The following is a 21,565-nucleotide window of genomic DNA, read 5'->3' as shown; positions in this document are numbered from 1 at the left end:
CAGAAATTGACACCTAACTCAATGCTCTTCCCACTGTCCACATTGGCTTTGTGCTTTCTAATTTAATCCATGTTGATTCGGGCACAATTCATCATGAAACCTTCATTTTCTAAAGCAGATTTCATTCTATAGATTTAGGAATTTAAGCAGACAATCAAATACATTAAAAGCTCTAAGTACAATCAATTGGTCCAGGTAAATAAGGAGTTCTCGTCCAACGAAAATGTTGGTAGGCTGCAGGGACTTGAAATTTGGCTAGTTTGTTGAATTTCATTGCATAGATTGTAGTATTTTAAATGAGCTCTTACTCTCACTCTATATAAGAAACCAACAGGAGAACAAGTCAAGCATCCTTGCTTTCCATCAGCCACAGGAGGTGATAGTCCAGCTTGGTATCCACCCAAGCCGAGAGGTGCACTGTTCCAAGCAAATAACTTAATTCTAATCAACGGAATAGAACTTTGTGACTATCAAAAATAAATTAACTGCATTTAAAATTGAGAAACATCTACCAACTGAAAGGGTGGTGCGTAATTCAATTTTATTCTCAAATATAGTCACAAGTATATTTGCTGTGTATTTCTTTTCATAAAATAATATCATTACATGATCATCAGCATAAAACATATTAAAATGTTTTAAGTCATAGAGGCTGTGGTACAGAGCTGTGCATAAGCAACAATAGTATATTCCTTTAAAGATTAGGGTTTAGAACTATATGAATAGCAATGGTCAACACTGGGCTCAAGCTCATTTGTTTTATTTAAAATAAAAGTAATTTTGAGAATGTGTGCAATAGGTCCATAATGTTTAAAGCCTATCAATTATAGCACTCCCCAAGAATTTAAAATACATTATATGGGAAAAAAGGGAGTCTGTCATCAAATAAATTTGGGATGTACTAGATTATTTCCAAAGGTTTAAGGTTACATGGCTTTTTTTTCAGAATAGTTTCTGGGACTTAAGGTCTGAAGATGACATACTGGGAAATGTCCTGCAGGGGAACAATATAAACTCCTATCATTTAATAAGTGCTTATTATGCACCATCAAGGATATATATGTTACCTTCACATCTCTAAGGAGTAGAAGCACCATTTTCACTTCTATTTCATAGATGAGGAAATACTTGCCCATCCATTTAACCCAATGAATCTGAATAGCAGTATATTTCCAGACTGTATTCAGAAATCAACGTCTGGAATTAAAAACATTTCCCTTTCCAAGTTTTATTAGAAATACATCACTAGATGGTAGGAACCCAAAGCCTGTGAAACGTGCTGTGATGACACCCAGTTTGCTGATGCATGGCAAGTTTCCATCATGTTAAACAATTTTAAGAACTCAGTAAGCTCCTAGAGTTATGTATAACTCTCATCTTTAACCCTTAACTTGCACTGCAGAGGCATACAATCGATAGAATTGTTGAGTTGAAGAATTTCTCAAAGCATGGAATATGGATCACCTGCAGGGTCATCTAGATTGTCCACAGTGTAAATTCCTGGAGAGATCTAGAAAACCAGTGCATTATCGTCAGCCTCTGCAGATGTAGCTGAGGAATCTGCATTTTAAGCAAACACCTCAGGGCACTCTGATGTAAGCTCAAGTTCGAAGCTGGAATTAGGCCAGGAAGAGTCCATTATACCTCTTTTAACTAATAAGAGTAACCTTAACATTCTTCAACTCGAACCTGTTTAGAAGACAAAAGAAGGAACGTCCATTGGACACTCCAATGCACGTCTCATTACTGGTAGTGAGCGTTCAGGGGAATTCAACAGTTTGAGAGCAGTTTTCTTAGCTTTGGCAGCCATAACCACCACGGTGTCATTCTGCCAGCCTCAGACACATTTTGTGCCCTGGAAGAAAGAACTTCCTCTGCAACTGCTTACTGAGAAACCCACTAAAGACACACAAGTCATAATTTTTCCCTCTGTTCCCAAAGCCACATTTCAAAACTTATATAAAACAGTCTTTGTAATTAAATAACTAAGACCAGAATAAAATTGAAGTCACAATTAAAAATTCCTTTAAGTTTAGGAATATATACTTCCAAGTATTAACAGTGTTTATCTCTCGGTGATGGGTATAACTTTTATTCTTTATACTTGCCAGGTTTTAAATTTTTTACAATGGTCCTCTATTGGTTTTTATTTTGATTATAAAAGTTTTCATTTACAAAAGTCCTTTTTAAAGAGTGGATTTTGAGGCCTCAGAATAGCATTCTATTCTTCCACAGTATCAATTCTATTCTTTCAGAAATAGCGTTGTATTTCTACTTTTTCATCCTAATAACGCAAAAAAGGCAGTCAATTGAATATGAGGTTGTCTTCTAATCTTTTTAGCAGTCTTATGTGTATGTTTTCTTCCTCTAATGGCTACTGGAAGTATGATGGAAAGGAATAAGCCAAAAATGTTCTAAGACTGGAAAACATCTCAAGGTAGGCAAAAGTTAGAGGATCCTGGATATTTTCATCTGAAAGACTATGGCACTCCATTTCAATTCTAAGATGCAAATTTTTTCACAATCTAATATCTCTGAATTTAGTATGTATCTTTTTTAAAATAAGTTTTGAGACATAATTCACATACCATAAGTCACCCTTTTAAAGTGTACAATTCAGTGACTTTTCGTGCAACCATCATGACCATATGCCTTTAGAACATTTTCGTGCAATCACGAAAGTAATCATGTAGTAATCACTCCTTATATCCTCTCTCTGCTCGACGTCTAGCAACCACTAATCTACTTTCTGTCTCTGTGAATTTGCCTCTGACATACATGTGACCTACTGTGTCTGGCGTCTTTCACTTAGCATGTTTTCAAAGTTCATCCTTGTCGTAGTATGTATCAGTACTTCATTTTTATAGCTGAATAATATTCTATCGTATGGATATACCACATTTTGTTTACACATTCATCAGCTGATGGACTTTTGGGTTGTTTCTACTTTTTTGGCTACTGTGAGTGATGCTGCTATGAACATTCATGGATGAGTTTTTGTGTGAAAATGCTTTCAATTCTTTTGGGTACATACGTAGGAGTGGAAATGCTGGGTCACATGGTAACTGTCTATTTTACCTTTTGAGGAACTGTCAAACTGTTTGTTCCAAAGCAGCTGCCCCATTTACAATCCCACCAACAGTGTATAAGGTTTCCAATTTTTCAACACATTGTCAACACTTGTGATTGTCTTTGTTTTTGACTTTAGACATCCTAGTGGGTATAAAGTAATATCTTATGGCTTTAATTTGCATTCCTCTAATGGTTAATGATGTTGAGCATCTTTCTCTGTGCTTATTTGTACTTTTTCTTCGGAAAAATACGTATTCAAATCTTTTGACCATTTCTTAACTGGGTTGTCTATTGATGAGCTATAAGAGTTCTTCATATATTCTGGATACAAATCCCTCATCAGATACATGATCTCCAAATGTTTTCTCCCATTTTGTGGGTTTTTACTTTCTCGACAGTGTCCTTTGAAGCACAAAACATTTTAATTTTGATGAGTCGAATTTATCTTTTTCTTTTATTGTTTTTTGGTGTTATATTTAAGAAATCATTGACTAATTCAAGATCACAAACATTTACTATGTGTTTTTTCTAAGAGTCATATAGTTTTAGCTCTCCGATCCATTTTTTGCTAATTTTTGCACTTCATTGTTTTGCATGTGGGTATCTAGCTGTTTCCAGTTCCATGTGTTGAAAACACTATTCTTTCCCTATTAAACAGTCTTTGCATCTTTGTAGAATGGGATTTTTCTTATAATTGTAACTGGTTATGTTTTTCTATAATAACATGTCTTATAATTCATGGCATCTTAGATTCAATAAAGTATGGAACACTTAACTCCTGAAATAAAAGCCTATATAAATGTGAATTTCCATTTTTTGGAAATAAAAACTTGATTTCCCTCAACAATATTAAGAATCCTTGAATATCAGCATCATGAGAAAAAGAGCTGTCATAAATACATCTATTTTCTTATGATTCGTTTAAGGCTTGAAGGCTTACACACAATACTTACGTTGTTAAAAGTGAATGAAGATTGTCACAAAAGTAGCAATATGTCTATGATGATCACGAAGAACATCTATTAACTCTACAAGCCAGGTTAAATTCTCCAGTTACATTTGACAGTGATGTAATGTTACAAGAAGTAGTAACATAAACACCAATGGAATTTCTTTAACAAAACAATTAAGGAGATTTTCAGAATCCAGACTTAAATTTGTACTGTGCAGAATATAAAACAGTAATAGAGTCAACTGTTTGGGATGAACTAGGAAGTTGGAGAAATGCAAAAATCAAGTCTACTTTTCTATCGACGCCCTACTGAATGTCCCGATGAACACAGCACAACCACAGTCTGAAGACAAAGACTCACAAATATACTGAGATCTGTTTAATAGTTTTTGAAGATTCTTCCTGTAAAATGGCTTGTATTTCCACAGGTACAATAGTGAAGAAATAAACTTTTCAATGTGACATGAAATATAAAAAGAACAGTCTTACAAATATATCCATAAAATTTAACTGCTCATAACACCATACATGGTAAATAGGACCACCCGCTTTACTGCTAGACTATTTAACACAGAGAAGCAATCTGTCATCTCGGTTAGAAAGAAAACAACTTCCCTTTTCAGTTTACTTTTGTTTGTTTAGAAACAGTGAAGCAGAACTGGAAAAGTAGTGTCTGTCCCCATCTTCCTCTAGGGATCCTTCACGAGGGTGAAAACCAACTTGAGAGGAAGTCAGTCAGTTTTAGTAAAAAGAAACACTGAACCTTTCTCTTGTTTGACTGCTTCAATAATGCTTACATTCTTTGAACAGATCCTGGACTGTCTCACTGGCCTTTGCCCGGGTCACAAACGGTGACGGGGCCGTGCTCCGTGCCCAGCACTGAATGAGGAACTTCCCTCTCGCAGCCCAGGAAGGCTGAGAAACGATGGGGAGAGAAGATCAACAGCCACGGGAATGGAGCTGGATCTGCCTGAAAATCAAGGTTCTGGGGTTTGTCCACCAGAAATTCCACTGTTATCAGGCAGGACTGCGTGAGGATAACTAGTTTTTAGCCGGCTTTAACAATGGTGTGATCATACATCCTTTCACGTGAATCCAAAGAACAGAATGGCTTTAAAACACAAAAGAAGTTGATCAAAATCATAGAACGGCAGGTAACAGTTCTGTAACCTATGTTACACTTAAATTAAGGAGAAACCGTGCTCCTTTTAAACTCTCAAAAGTGCCCAAATAACAATACTGAGCTCCCAAATAACAGGAGTTTGAGTTTATGTAAGCAAAAATAAAGCAATGAAGCTTTATGCAGAGAGTTCTCCTCAACTTTCCTAATACAGAATATGTAATAACTTAAAATAATTTCCCTATTGATACTGGAAATAAATTCTACTACAATCACGTGTATGCCAGTTTCTGGCATATTTCTGCATCCGGATTCATTAGTCTCCTTAATGGAGCCCATCACTTTTCCAATGGCTTTCTCCTTTCTTTAAACCCTAACCCTGAAATTCTATAACCAGCTATATTATGTGGCTTCCCTGAGGCACAAAGGTACCAAACTCTATAATTAACTATCGAGGAATGATAAATATGCTCTCTATTTATATTAAAAGACTTTAATTGTTTTGGGCCACAGTTGGGGGAAAAAAAAAAAACCAGAAAGCCTAATACTTAGTCTGGAGTGTGAACTGCAGCCCTTTTTGCAAAAGGCGGAACCAAGTAAGGGAAATGTTAAGAGTTGGAGCACGCATGACCCGGCAGCACTATCATTAATAACAAAATAATTCCAGACTAGGAAAATATTCAGACTTGTATCCCATCTACTCTGAATCATTTTTTTTCTGTAGTAAACTGACATAAACAACTGAAAAAGTAATATCTATGGGAATACATCACTGGGGCCTTACTGCTGGAAACCTGTTCACAAAAGGCCTTTGGTGAGGCCTAGATCAGGGCGTGGTGGGCATTCTCATGTGCACACACCAGGGGGAGCGGGCCGCCCCCGTAACTGGATGGCAAGCAAGACATAAACACAGAAGGCGACCTTTAGAAGTGACCTTTTCTGAACTTATTACTCTATTTTGGTGAGCTAGAGTTCTTGGTTCTCACAAACTAAATTACTCTCAACTCTTAAAAACAAAAAATCTCATTAGCCAAAATTATAAGGGGATCTTACTACAGGTGGCCAAGGTAAGCATGGTTTCCTTTTTGCAAACTGGCCACCTCTCTGCGGCTCCCGAGGCAGTGTGGGAGGGCCCTCGCCTGGGAGTCAAAGGACAAGATGTGGCTCTGACAGAGGGCAGTTCACTCTTACCCCTTCCAAGAGCTTGGAATTTATTACCCAAATTCCAACTTCCACCAAGCTATCTGAGCTTACTAAAAATCAGAAATTTTTCCAGGTTGGAAGATAGCTTTATTTTGGGGCATATGTTGCATGCGGAATTACTAGATTTATGGATAGTTGTTGAAGTGGAAAATTATAGCAGAACATAAAATTTTTTTGATGGGTAAAATCCAGCCTTTCTGGATGCAAGACTATTTACAAGGTGCTTTTAGGGTATCAAGGCTCCTCAAACCACCTTAAATAGCCATATAGCAAGAAAAGGGACCATGCGCCTCCTTTCTCATTCTGTGGGGCCCAAAGAATCCCAACTGAAAAGACTCCCTCTATCAGTGAAGGCTGGTCACTGGAGACGCTGGCTAAATCACAAGGCGTTCAATATGTCACTCTAGGCAATTCCACTTTTCTCTTTCACTTTCTGTCTGCAGGCAGAATAAGCTATACAGAGTAGAGTAAGCTACTGATAAGAGGACTGCTGGTGGATTTTCACATCACTTAAAAATTACCAAAACGAAAACGCCTCATCCTAAACAACACTCTCCATTGAAAAGTAAAGCTATTTTAAAACTACGAGGCTGAACTTTTTATCTATTAAGTCAAATTAAGCAGCAGTAATCAAGAGTAATACATCTTACCACTTTAAGAAAAAGGACATTCAAAATGGGTTGGAACAATTGCAAAAAGGCAAAATATTTGCCAGTAGGCAAAACATGGATACACCAATTCAAGTATGGATACAGTATATTAAAATCATATAAATTATATATCTTTACAAAGGTTAAAAAAACGTAGCACAAACCTGCAATGGTCAGTTTAAGAGAATGTTAGTTTAAATAAACATGTGCTGCACGTGGCAGGGATCTACGTCCTCTCAGCCAGCTCTGGCAGCCTCCCGTCCTAAAGGATCTTGACGCTCTGGGAGCAGTGACACTGCTGGTACCAAGCAGAGAACGAGCATCCAAGAACCATTATTCAACATGAAATGAGACTAACAGAGAAGGATGGTGAAGCTCATATGAAATTCTGATTTAATTATTCCTCAGTAAACACTCATTTACTCTCTCGAAATCAGGAATTTCAAATTATCTCTGCAGATGTACCACTTGGCATTGTGTACATCTAAGGATCACATTAAAATTTAGTTTGATTTGCAAACATTTTCGAAACTTAACAGGGCTCCGTAAGCTGCGAGGGAAGGTGACAGATGGTGGAAAGGGAGTAACAAAAACGACTGTAACATTGTGATATGTTACTTTTAGGCTCACAGAATTTTGGCTTTCTTAAGGAAGAAAAAAAAAAACTTAAGGAACCCCAACAAGTGGTTTTAAAAAGTAAAATCTTATTTTTAATCACTCAAATCTTAAACAATTCAGTAAGCAAATAAACTTGATATTATGTACCTAGGCCATGTTTGCTGCTGCAACAATCACCCTCAGTGAATTTTTAAAAGCTGCTATCTTTTAATCAACCACACAGTTCTGGCTATGCAAGGTGAGCATCAGGGACAGACCATAGCACACAGAAATAACAAAGGCAGACTAAAAAGCTATGGAAAATTCTCTGTTTGAAATGCCAAGGTATTTAATGAATATGTGTATAAAGCACCGAAGCTAAAAAAAAGAAAACATGACAACACAAGAATATTATCTCCCCAAAAAGAAAAAATCAAAAATAAGCCCAGATTTCAAAACCACCACCTGTACCTAAGGTCTCCATCCACCAACAACACGTTGTGGAGCCGCCCTCGGAACTGGTCAGATTCCAGCCTGGCTCAAGCACCTCCAGACACTGCACGTCTTCCTGCCGACACCCACACCACCACACCACGCAGCGCGGAAGCTGCGCATTAAGAGCCAACAAGTGTTGAATAAATTTCATCTACGTTTGTAAAATATGATTTCAAGTCCTGTCCAAGTCTACAAAGGAAAACACTTGTTTAAAACCCAAGGTTAAAATAAGAGCATGGCATCTTAAATCCGATTATTATAAAGACAGTATGGTTTAATCAAGCAGACTGCAATGACAATGCTGCTGTTTTGTGCATGCAACACACCACTGGCATCTGTCAAATTCCTGGCATGTTTCATCATGTGTCCCCTCTTTTTTCCCAGCCTCAGGTTCCCTTCCCCTTAATAAACAGCATTATAAAAAGGTAAAATCTAGAGTTAGTGGCAAAATTTTCACAGTAACTTGTTAATAAAGTCAGAAATGGCTGTCAAGGGCATCAGTCAACTGGACCTTGGAAAATTAATTTGATGCAGTTCTGTTCCCCAACCAGCTGCGTGGCACAGAAAGGGCAGGCAGCGTGAAAGGCGTGAGTTCCATGAGGCAGCGGAATCTGAGACCAGTATTTTGCAGACTTCTCTGAGCACACGTGTCCACAAGGGGTGAAAGCGTGAGTTGGTGGTCCTGCGTCTACATAAAACCCAGCCTCGCAGCCGAGCCAGAGAGGGACGTAGGGGCCCACAGTCCTGCACATGGGACACTCCCTCTCGTTGGCCTCCGTGTCGCTCCGGTGGCCCCAGTTGTGGTACCCGTGCACGTGGCCGCAGCTGAGGTATGCCCAGGGCTGCTTCTCCTCCACCACGTCCTTCCTGTTGATGCTGGGGAAGGCCAGGGTGTTGAGCCCCACGGGGCACTGCGGCCGCGCGGCGTTGATCTCCTGCCGCAGCGCTTCTATGTGTTTCTGAGTTGGAGCGTGAAAGAGGCCATCTGCCGTTCTCCAGAGAAGAGTGGCCCCACACAGGTCGATGAGGGAGCCGTCCTGCAGGACATTGGTTTCACTTTCCACCTACGACAAGTTTGACAGACATCCCTTTTAACAGCAAAATTCATCAAATCACTCTAACATTCTTTCCTCTCAGAACAAACAAAAATCATCTTTGCAGAAAACACAGGGTGGCGGTTTATTTACTAAAAACAGGACTTGGGGGAACATCCTCCCTGAGCCTCGGTTTCCTCATTTGAACATGGGATATAACACATACACACAGGCCATGTGCACAAGCCCTAATGAACAACATACTGAGGTTTACAGGGTCAATTGATGGAGTGGTTATTCTAACGAACACAATCTCCTTGCACGTTTGTTTCCTCCTAAGTCAATAACACAATTACTCTTTGATCTCACACGGGACAGGAGAGGCGTACCAGTCCATCCAGTGAAGGTTCATACTCTTTCTGACCAGAGCCCGTCCAGCAGACCCTGTAGGGCCCTGCAGTAATTACTACAGTGGTCCAAACAACTCCTGGGGACCCTGACTGTCAGGCAATCTACCTTTTACCCTGCATTCCTAAGGTCTAGGCATAGCGCTCACTCTGAGCCTTCAGATTAAGGATGGCTGTGCTATGACCAAGTACTGACAGACCCATCAACAGCTGATGAGAAGCAGCTGGACATGGTCAGTAGGGATCTGACCGCTGCCTCCATGTGCAGCATGTGCTTTGAGCCCCAGGGGCACAAAGACCAATGAAACCTCCTCCCCACCCGAGGAGCCTCGTTCTTCAGAGTGGGAGGCAGACACGCTAGAAGCAGCAGCCAGCGACAGTCATCAAGTGCTGTGCGAGGCCACGTCACCCCCGCAGCCAGGAGCACGGACTCTGGAGCTGACTGCTGGGTTTGAATCTTGGCTCTGTCACGTACTAGCTCTGTGACCTTGCGCAGTTACCTAAGCTCCCTGTGCCTCAGGGTCCCCATCCATAAAACGCAGACAAGCAGATCGTGAGGGTTAAATAAGTTAATACAAAGAAAGTTCTTAGAACAACGGCTGGCAGGCAGTAAGAACTATGGAAGCGTTTGTTACTGTTACTCTGGTGATAAGAGAAGGTCAGAAACGGTTTTCAAAAGGGTTTTTCTTAAACAGAGATTTGAAAAAGATGCTGTCAGGAGTCAGTGAATGGGAGATAAGGCACAGCACAAAGAGCCATGAAAAGGCCAAACGGCATGTGCACTGAGGGAACAAGGTGTGTGACAAGGAGATGTGAACACAGCTGGATGGAGCGCAGGGCGTGCTGGGGCGGATGCCACACCCAGATGGGAGAGGGCAGCTGGCCTCGTGTGCCCCAAGGGAGTCAATGGGGACTTCCAGGCAACTATGAAAGACCAGATCTGCCTTTCCAAAGGTCACTTCCAGAAGAGAGGAGAATGGACTGGACGGGTACAAGACTACAGGTGGGGAGACAGTGGGAGTTCCCTCTCCAGGCAAAGAGGGCAGGAGCACCTGCACAAAGGGAATGTCAGCGCCACAGAGGAGGCATGGGTATTAACCGTTGAGGAATGAGACGCAACAGCCCTTAGCGCCAGCTTTGGGAAGGAAGACCTTTACACACCTGCCTTACTGTCCAGACACAATGGAGCTGTCCCCAGACGGGGAATCTAGGAGAGACGCAGACTTTGGGGAAAACATGTTTGGGTGTGACTAGTCTGAGGGTCAGCCTGCAGTGGGGATGCATGAGGGCCATGTGGGACTGCAGCGCGGGAGACAGGTGGCTTGCGGAAGGCCACTGGATTTATCAGCACCTGGGTGAAGCGAATGATACTGCCCTGCCAGGCTCCTTCAAGGACAAAGCCAGGGCATCCCACCAAGGCTGGGCAGAGGAAAAGAACCACATAAAGGGGAGAGACGTACAGGAAGAATAGAAGTTTTGTCATTCTCTGACCCAAAGGCACTGCTGGCTGTTCACCGCCCTCAGGACGAAGCCCAAACTCCTTCACAAGCTCAAGTGTCATTCGCCGGGCACCTGTTGAGTCCCGCGGTGCAGCTCCTGCCTTTTCTAGGGTGACCGAGGCTGCCCTGCACCGAGGGGCTCGCGGCCGAGTCTGAGGTGCACTCAGGCGGACGCCCACGGGCATGCGTAAGAGCCCCCTCACCCGAATTCTCCATCACAGCCCAGCCTGCCCCAAGGCCGCCCCTCGGCCTGGCCAACTTCCACTCGCCACCTAGGTCTCACTGGATGTCACTTTGCCCTGAAGTTCTCCTCTGATGAAAAAGGCAGCCCCTCTCTCACAAGAAAGTACCAAATATTAGTAGCTGGAAAAAGTTCAAGACCCAACTAAATGATAAACCTTAATACTGAACAGGCAGAACCCGGCGGCCAAGGCTCCCCGCCGCTCGCGCCCCCGTCTCCTCCCCTCTCCCTGGCATCTGGAGGCTCCCTGCCCGTTGACCGCAGGGCAAGCTCAGAGGAGCTCGCGCACAGCACGTGACCGTGTCTAAGACAATAATTCTGACGTGGCAAGAAACTGGGGTTTGGTAGTGGCCTCGCTGTCAACACCCCTTCTTTCTTCTTGCACGGAAGTTCTTGGTAAACAACAAGATCTCATCACAAATTCTGAGTCTATGGTCTTTTATTTTTTACATGTTCTTGACCCCCATGTCTAAGATAGGTGTTCCTCCAAGGGACTCCTGTACCTTCTGGTACTTTCTCTATGACTGTGCTCATCACACAATATCCTAATGGTTTGCTGCCTCCGTCTCTGACCTTCTCCAGATGACAGTTTGAGGGCAGAACGCTGGGCATCTGTTCACTGCTGGAGCCCCAGCTCCCAGCCCCCAGCCCCGGCTTAGTCATAAGAACTAACCAACTATGGTCAGTTACTGTGGACAGCACGGCTCCAATCCTTACTTAGTTCCCACAACAATCCTACAAAACATGCACTAGCATTATTCCAATATAACAGATGTGAAGCCAGGCACGGAGAGGGCAAGTCATTGATTCAAAACACAGAGCTACTAAGTAGTGGAACCAGGCCTTGGGCCTCTGGCCTGACTTCAGAACCATTAATATCCAGTGCTGCTCAAACAGCAGCCCGGTTCCCTTCTCACCTGCTATTCTTGTGTGCTCCCTCTATCTGTGTAGTGTTTCTCCAGAGTACAGTGTGTGGGAGGCAGCCCCGTGAAGATACAGTTGTGCAGAGGCAAGGCTTTGGATTATATTTTTTAAACTCTACCGAAAAGAAAAAGGCAAGGAGAAGGTACCAGGAATGGACAGTGTTGTGTAAGTAGGAGACAGCTGAAACAGAATGGCCCCTACATGTCACACAGCTGAGCTCAGTGCAGAGAATTAAAACCCCCAACCACCACTTATACACAGGTGACTTCACCATCCTGATCTGTGAGCGGGAACACTGTCAACACTGACTCACAGGGCTGCTCCAGTGTCGCCCGAGAGCAAAGTACCGTAAAGCGCTTGCCAGAGCCCGCACGCAGTAACACTAGGGCTACTTTTATAATTTGACCTAAAATTAAGTAAGCAAATCAACTTAACTGAACGTACTTAATTTTACACAAAGCCACGATAGTTTAATAAAATACCTCAAATATAATTTGATAAAATACTCAAGAGTCTACTAGAGCAATATCATAAGTGTTACTATATGTTGTCATCAACTAGGTCAATGAGTAGGACACAAAGTCCATTCACCTATTTATTTACTCAGGGGGTTAAGCTGATGAAAAGATGTTTCTCCCACATTTACTTAATTGTGTTGATCAAGTACAAAGTGTTTCCTCATTTGCTGTAATGACGAGAAACCACAGTGATTTGTTGTTAAAAACACATTAGTATATTGATCCACGTTAAATGCTGAGTATGGTATTAATACAAGACCTCACACTGAGAACAGTGGCATCTACCCCTGTCATAAGAAACAAAGATTCTGGACTTCTGGAAGATCACTTTCTTCTCCATATTTTTATATTAAACTGCAAATGAAGTCTTCTGCCAGAGACTGTTCCCCAAATCTAATCTCCAGATACACACAATTTCTATCAAATGCTACTAGCAACATGCACAGGACCAGAGAGTCATACATGGAAACAGAAACGCAGACAATCAGTAGGTTTTCATCTTGGACAGAGACAGACTATTCTTCAGGTTAACAAGAGGGCATGCAGGGAGGGTCAGTCCCTTGTTCTCCACAGCATCATCTCCCACAAGCCCAAGATCAGACTGATAGAAACCTGGGGACCGTCATTATTGGGCAGGTCAGTCATACAATATCAAACAGTACAGCACAGCTTGTTGGCGATCTAAGGGGCGCTGACAGGGATAACTTCAAATTAGTCTAGATTTAATACAACCCATTGATACAAGCTATTTTTGGAATTGCTTCTTTTCAGGAGCACTGCAATTTTCTCTGGCATACACAGCTGCCTGAGCTTGTCACTACACAGTCACCAGAGGGGGGAGAAAATCATCCCATGGGTTGCCCTCCTGCACAAACGAGCCCTTGGTGGCTTCCAGCCTATGCTTTATCATTATCCAGGGAGGCAAAGGCCCTGGTGTGAACCATCCCGGGTGAGAGCCAGGTGTGACTCCCACAAGAGGGTACTGAGTGGCAGACAGGAGTCCAGACTCTCAATCCGGGGACCTGAGTTCCAATCCCATCTGCTGCCACCTTCTAACTCTGCGACACTGGGCAATATTTGCCTTCTCTACGCCTCCCCTTCCTCATCCATAAAGAGGGGACCATTCCACATCCCTGACAGGCTGCTGTGCAGATTAAATGAGCTGACATCTCTGAAATGTCAATGCACGGCCTGCAGCCACCGACCATTTACTGGTTTCTTACTGTTGCTGTTATAATGATTAATAACCAGTTCGGCCAACCTGGTCAGTTTTGTATAGAATTATCCAATGATCAAAAATGAAAAGTTATTTGGAAAAACTGCTTTCACATTTTCTTCCCTATTTAAAATCTCTTGAAAAGTGTTTAAACAAAGTTTATAGAAATTGCTTGGCCTTTCTTAGAAGATGCTTCTCATTTTTACTCAGCCATGATGCTCCAAAACTGGGCTTTATCGTAAAACGCAGAAGCCGTACCTACAGCTGGATAATGGTGTAAAATAGAAATAAAAATAAGTCCCTAAAAACAAACATCCAATAAAGAACAGCTAACCAGGTTAGTAAAACAGTCTCCCATCTTCCTCCATCTTAGAAACCTCTGCCTATCATCTTTCTCTCTGCAAGATGCTAGATCACAGCCTCTCTTCCCTATATTTTTTCTGCGGGGTTTCGAAGGAAACATTTGTCCTCTCTTGTTCTAGCTTCTGTCTAACAACAATTAATTAAAAGTACTGGAGAGGAAAGTTTACTAAGAACCTTTTGGCACTGGGCCACACAGCTATGGCAGGATCAGAAACCCAAAGCTTCCCATTTAAGGTATTAAAATTATTCTCCACAGAAGAGAGGGTTAAAAAACCAGCTGCTTTGGGGCTTTTGAGATAAGTAGTAATATTTATAGGAAAATATTAACATGCCAAATCAATGCACTATGTGAATTATTTCAAATAAAAAGCTGCAAATATAATTTTGGTGAATTATATAGGGAATTATGTATTAATTTCTTACTACGAACTCAGGGGAAACAAAGCTAACTTAATTATCTTTTAGTTCCAGGAAGTCTAGTAAATAATTCTGCAATTCATGATTTTCACTAATTAGTCTTGGATCACTCAGGATTTTTCCAAATTAGTAAAGTTTTATACTGAAAATAAGTTTATTCTTCTTAAAGTGAACTTAAGCAGAATTTTGTAGAGAAGTATATAATAAATTATGTATGCTCTTAAGGTAGTAAAGGAGCAAAAGACCATTTTCTTCCACTCTAGGAAGAGTCTGACCATTAAAGGACACGAGGCCACGTCCCGCTTACTTTCAGGGGCGGGTGGAATTCCCACTCTTCTGGGTCAGGGTACATAGCGCCGTACCTGTGGAAGGTTCTGAATTTCAGGGCAGGAGAAGGACAGTCCTGGAGTTAGGGTTTTGTAGTTTGGTACATTTTCCAGAGTGAAGCCCACTCACCAGCTTTCCCCTTTGCTGGGCCGACCTGGTTTCTCGCAAGGTGTACACGTCTCCGCAAACGGAGATCTCGCGCCAGACCCCGGGCTGGGACTCCTCGGTGAAGCCCCCTCGCGGATGCATCACCAGCACACCGTTGGTAGTGAGCCCATCCATGTGGCCGTCGGGGTTTTTCCATTTTGCTGCTTTTTCCTGGAGAGGATACCACAGAACGGAAAAAGCATGCTCAGATTACGTTCAAAATGAACGGATTCTAGGATCTCTTCAAAGTATTGACGAGGGGCAGAGGAGAGGAAAGTGATGAATTTTCATTTTCTGTTTCAAGCTAATAATCAGAAGGATAAAATATGCAATTAGTCCAACACTGTGAAAGAAATGCTAAAATGGATGAATGACTGATCACTGGATACACGATATCTATCTCGGGAGCTTAAATGCCCGGGGGCCTCTCCCTCAGGGAGTCTTTTCAACCCTCCCCCCACAACTCCAGGAATCTGGCATGTATTCTTCAGTTCTGTTTGTGCAGTGCTGTCATCCGACTATCTAAAAATGCTTTATATGAACTCATTACAGGGAAGCATACAAACAGGAAAAAAACAAGAATTTTTATTAAACACACAAAATTTCCAAAAACGTTCAGCCAACAAGCTGTGGCCCCTCTTTTTTCATACAAATCAGTGTTTCTGTCCTCAAAAGCGGAAGCTCGCCGCAGGACAGACATTCTTGCACCCCTGCGCCACAGTGATTTCTCTCTTCTTTCTTGGGGACAGAGCCAGATGTTTTCATGTGACTCAGGGGTAAATCCTGGTTTACACTCAGACCCTTGGCCAGTGACTGGTTAGTGGGGGCACATGACTGAGCGCTGGCCAAGGAGACAGGGTTGAGTCTTCTGGGCGGCGTTCTGGACTGCAGAGAGCAAGGCAGAATGGGGCCTGGCTGCCTCCTTTAGCCAGCAGCTGCGCGCCACGGGGACACGGGGCCATGCAGGAGCCGTCTCTGACCCACGGGAAGACCTCGCCGGGGATGCTGACATGCAGAGGCAGAGGGCAAGACAGAGGGAACCTGGTTCCCTGGATGTCACAGAACCCCTGAATCAACCATGGCTGCAGCTGGCCCTCCTTGGTGCTTCTTATACCATGAGAGAATACATTTTTATTATTTTTTAGGACACTTTGAGTGTTTTTTTCCTGCAAAAATATCATGACTCAAAAAGCAACTATATTAAAACCGAATATTCACTAAAACTTTTGGGTTTCATTTACCTGGAAACCCTACAAAGGCAGAGCCTTTTACTCTGTTCTGTTCTCTGTGATATGCCATCTGTAACACCCAACACCAAATACAGCGAACACCCAATAAAAATGTCTTGAATGAACGAATGAATAAGTAACACCTTCCTTTGAACCCTAATTTATCTAGATTTGACCATTCATTTTTTCCTCTGAAATAAAGCCCCTTAAATTTACCATAAATACATTATGTACAATGTGAATATAAATACTTCAAAAAAGTAATTACTGTACATATTATAATCAATGTAGCAAATATAACAAATAACGACTTTTTAGATTTTTGATAACAGCTTTTCCAACTGGCCATCTGAAAAGTCAAATCTCAAAATCTAACTAGAGGCATTGTGTGAAGCAAATTTTTTGGCCACAATTAAACATGACATATGAGAACAATGGATGTTTTTCTTGAAACAATGTTCTTATTAATAGTACTTACTCCAAGAAATATGTTTTTGGAGGAGTCGAATCCGGCTGCAAATATGCGCGCTGTGTAGGGCTCGCTCCTGTCACAGACAATCCTGCAGGCAAACCTGGAGATGGTGCTCTGCGTGACCTGCGCCTCGTCGTTGTTCTGACTGCCCGAGATCGTGTCCGTCACCACGAAGTCAATAGGGCTTTCTGTTGATCTGCCCACCTAAATAAGCCAAATACACTCATGAGTCACTTGAAAAACACCATGCCACCATATTCTGTTCACTCAGGATTTCTTCAACGTTTATTATCTCTGCTCTGAAGGTCAGAATTTAACGAAAAAATGTTCAGTTCTGCCCCTTTTCTAACTCAGGGAGATATCACAGTAACCAACCATCAGATTTTAAATGCTCAGAGAAAAGCTCAGTTTTCTACACTCGAGGAAAACAGATCTTACCCCCCAAACAGACTTCATCTCTTGGACCACGTACAAAGATTACTTTCACAGCAAATCTTTTTCTTTTTTTTGGTAGTTCCAGGTGGAAAAAAGCAAGATTTTAAAGGAAGCCAACAGACAAAGGAGCTCTCGCCCCCACTCCTGCCAGCTCCAGGGACAGTCTCCCCGAGTAGCGACTCCACCAGGGGTTCAGAGCGCAGAGGAGAGGAGCCCCGGCCGACGGGGCGTCCCCCAGCGCACAGCAGAGGGCTGCGGGGCCGCGGCAAAGGGTGCGACGGAGTCAACGAAAGGTTCAACTGTGGATTTTAAAAAACTCTCTTGGAAAACTTTAAAAAGTTGCCAAGCCTATTATATTGGCTTACTTTTTTTGGTAAGTTTAAATGCTGCCAGAAAGAATATATTTCATTAGGAAGATCTTAGAGTTCTAACAAAGCTTTTCATATTCAATAAATGCAAATAAGACAAGGACTGTTCTGTCCTGTGAACTGGGAGGAGTGAAGTATTTGTTTACAAATAAGGAGCTCCTCAAGACAGAACAGTAAAACGTTTATGTAGTGATGTTTTATGAATCTCTAACTAGAAAACAATGATAAACATTATATATGCCAAAGAGACTTCTTACACTAAAATCATTTACATGCGAACTAATCATTTCTCACTAAATTCGGTATTAATGTTCTCTCCTAATAATAGTGACTTTGATTCTGAAGCTGCCAATGGGAGGAACACACAGAGGCCCCAGATGTGTAGATATAAGGCCCCCAAGAGTCAATTTCCCAGTACCTTTAACCTGATCTCAAAATTTTATCTAAAACACAAGCAATGTAATACATTTTTTTTATCCAAGTGAATAAAAGTGAGAAAAAATATATATCTGTCCATCTTGTATCATTTAGCTCTGCTTGCTTCCTGGAACAATATTATTAAATTTCTTTTGTAAATCTCACATTCTCATGCATAGACTCTCCATGAAACCAACAGACAGCAGACATCTATTTTCTCTTGTTTTTTACACCCTTAATTTCTTGTACTAATGAAATGCGCCTGGAACAAACTCAACTGCTGGGTTCACTGAAGCTCATCAACTTGAATAGTTGCATATTGCCTGAATGAATGCATTTCAGGTTTAGAAAACACGTAACCTTAAAAATGCAACACAAAATCTAAATTAGAGGTATTATAAAATCATATCATACAATTCATCTTTCTAAAGTTGCAGAATCTTCCCTCTGCTAGATTTATTTAAAAGCTGGCACATAATTCAGAAGCTCTACTGATTTAGACTGCTCTAATTTTTTTTTTAATCTTTTTTTTTAAGACTGACTCTCTTAGCTACTTTCAAGTATATAATATAGTATTATTAACTACAATCACCATGGTGTACATCCCCGGAACTTAGTCATCTTACAGCTGGAAGTTTGTACCCTCAGACCAACATCTCCCCATTTCCCCCAGCCCCAACAACCCAACCACCTTTCTCTTCTCTTTCTATGACTTTGACTTTTTTTCAGATTCCACATAGAAGTGATATCATACAATATTTGTCTTTCTCTCTGACTTATTTCACTTTAAAAGGCTTTAAAAAAAAAGATTAGAAAAGTAACAAATACTCACTGAAAAATATTTCACAAATATAGCAAGGTTTGAAGGAGAAAATAAAGGCTACTCCACAGTCAGGAACAAACCCGTCCTGAAGCTGTATTCCCATGAAGCCAACAAGTGAAATGTAAAAGTTCTAAAATTTCCTGGTCACCCACACAAAACCCTGTGTGCTCACAATGACACAGTCTCCATCCTAATTTCTGTCAACCGCCATCGAAGAGGCAGAGACTTCAAGCTCCGTTCTAAGCTCAAAGCTAAAACCATGCTCTGGCAGAATGTCACCTAACTGCTCCCTGTCTGGAGAGATTACTCTCTTCTAGAAGGGCCGCATTCTGAGTTCACCCCAATATATTAAATTAACGTCTTGATGAATTAACTGAAATTGACTGTAAAGCATGACATTTTATTCCAACTGGAACATACTGCCTGGATCAATTATTTCAAGCCATAATACTTATCTGACTGGTCATAGAAGATTTGTTTATCAATTCACTTCCATTTAAATCTAACCTGTTGAGGGCCAATATAATTTCATACTTTAGGACACAAACCTCATGTTGCTTTTGCCAGGAAAAATTCTAGCCACTTTCCTACTGAAAACTTACCCAAAGTGGAAAACTTGGAGCCTGTTCTTTCTTTCAACTATTAGATCAATTCTACATGATTTTAAGGGCAGTCATACAGATATGCCAAGATGTTTCTGAATTTCATCTGATATTCATAAAGAAGCCACAGGGAGAATTTTACTCCCTACTACGGTCACCCATAGACACAGCATCATCTGGCACTTTAAATTTTGTATATATGAGAAAAGTTGGGGTTTGTCTGGCTGTCAGTAGAAGTCAGTACAGGTAAGATGGTACTGAAGCACCTGGAAGGGCCTCCCTTATCTTTCCTGGGCCGATCCTACCCGCGTGCCTGCATCTGTAACTCACTCTTTGGCTTCCCCCATCCAAGCATGTCTGACCGCTGCTCCTACCCCGGCCCAGTCTCTCCAGTCTTCACTCCTTCCCAAGGATTCTGCTCCCACCACTGCTCCTCTCTCCCTGAATCATTGATTTCTCTTTTAAGACCAGGTCATGCCACCAGCTCCCAAACACATTCTTGAGCTTCTCAAACTCTGCGACTGTGGTAAAGGACCAGTTTTTTGTTTGCTTGTTTTTTAAATTTCAGCTTGTCACCTTTTAAAAAATACAATAAAAATGAGTATTATAAAAGCAATCGTCTGGGCCCAGCCTGGTGGCATAGTGGTTAAGTTTGAGCAGTCCGCTTTGGTGGCCCGGGGTTCGCCAGTTCGGGTCCCAGGCGTGCACCTACACACCACTCATCAAGCCATGCTGTGGTGGAATCCCACATACAAAACAGGGGAAGACTGGTACAGATGATAGCTCAGGGACAATCTTCCTCAAGCAAAAAGAGGAAGACTGGCAACAGATGTTAGCTCAGGGCCATCTTCCTGACCAAAAAAACCCCCCAAAACCAAAAAAAACCCCAAATAAACAAACGATCATCTGCTTGGATGTTGCAGGAGTGCCAAACTGCCATAAAAGCTTTCCAACCGCCTCCTCTTAATTCCCACTCTTCTCGTTCTGTACTGTGAACAGACACTCCACTGCTCAGCTGAGCACTGAGAGCAGCACTGTTCTAGACTAGTCCCTCATCTTGAAAAACATTTTCCATTGCCTGCAAGCAGTCCTCAAGCTACAGGCCTGCTTCTCTGACTCACTTTAGGGAATTCTTCTTGAAAAGCCTGTCACTAGTTACTGCCACCATCTCCTTATGCATCCCGAGCCTCCCCCCTCCACCCACTCCAGCTGAGCTGCTCTCCCATGCTCTACTGGAGCCACACTGGTGGAGGTTTCCAGGCTTACAGTCAGCCAGCACGTCCTGGTGCCTCTGTATCCGGTATAAAATGACGGAACCCTTCCAGGTGAGTTGGTAAATACTCCCTTTTCCTTCTCTTTCCGTTCTCTCCCTAGGTAATCTCATCAAGTCCCATTTATTAGCCAAAAGCCCTGATCTCTCCCCAAGCTTCAGACTGGTACACCCAATCTCCACTTGATGTCTAATAAGCATCTCTAATGTAACACAATCCACACAGAACCTGGATCCCCCTTCAACTCCCAGACTGGCATCTAATTTGCTCAAGCAAAAAATCAATGATCAAGAATTATCTTTGATTCTTTACTTCTTTCCACACTCACCTCGAACCTCACATAAGTCCTTCAACTCTACCTCCAAATCCATCTTCAGACCCCCACTTTCCCCGCCTTGGTTCCAGTCCATCAGCTCTTACTGGGATTGCATTATCACTGTAGTCTCCAAACTGGTGTCTCTGATTTCACAGTTACTACCTGGATTCTTCTCCAGGTAGTAACAGAAATAGAAATCAGATTACACCTCTGCCCTGCTTAACATCCTCCAACAGCTTCCCAAACACGTGCGAAAAACCCAAATCTTTACTTGGCTTACAGGCCCTGCCTCTCTCAGCCTCTGCCTCCTCTCCAGGCTCATCTCACTTCACTCCCCTCTTCCTGCTTCTGCTCCAGCCTGGGACCTTGCACTCACTGCTTCCTCTGCCTGGAATGCCGGCTCCTTCGAGGCCTGTCTGCCTCCTCTGGAATGCAGGCTCCATGAGACGG

At 42.2% G+C, this 21,565-nt stretch overlaps 1 protein-coding gene across 1 annotated transcript in view; it reads right to left on the bottom strand.

Annotated features, from left to right (window-relative positions):
• Positions 1-4,388: 4,388 nt before the first annotated feature.
• The window catches only part of PELI2 (pellino E3 ubiquitin protein ligase family member 2), a 180,354-nt gene continuing 163,177 nt past the window's right edge, over positions 4,389-21,565 (bottom strand). The window contains exons 4-6 of the mRNA XM_070594246.1: positions 16,890-17,087; positions 15,165-15,353; positions 4,389-9,153 (exon numbers count right to left, since the gene is read on the bottom strand). Coding sequence (XP_070450347.1) covers positions 8,587-9,153; positions 15,165-15,353; positions 16,890-17,087 — 954 coding nt within the window. The 3' untranslated portion in view covers positions 4,389-8,586. The remainder of the gene's footprint in view (positions 9,154-15,164; positions 15,354-16,889; positions 17,088-21,565) is intronic.

Source organism: Equus przewalskii, chromosome 25 (assembly GCF_037783145.1).
Source record: "Equus przewalskii isolate Varuska chromosome 25, EquPr2, whole genome shotgun sequence".
NCBI classification, from domain to species: Eukaryota; Metazoa; Chordata; class Mammalia; order Perissodactyla; family Equidae; genus Equus; species Equus przewalskii.
Note: the sequence above shows the minus strand (reverse complement) of the source record. Positions and strands in the feature narration are given on the sequence as shown.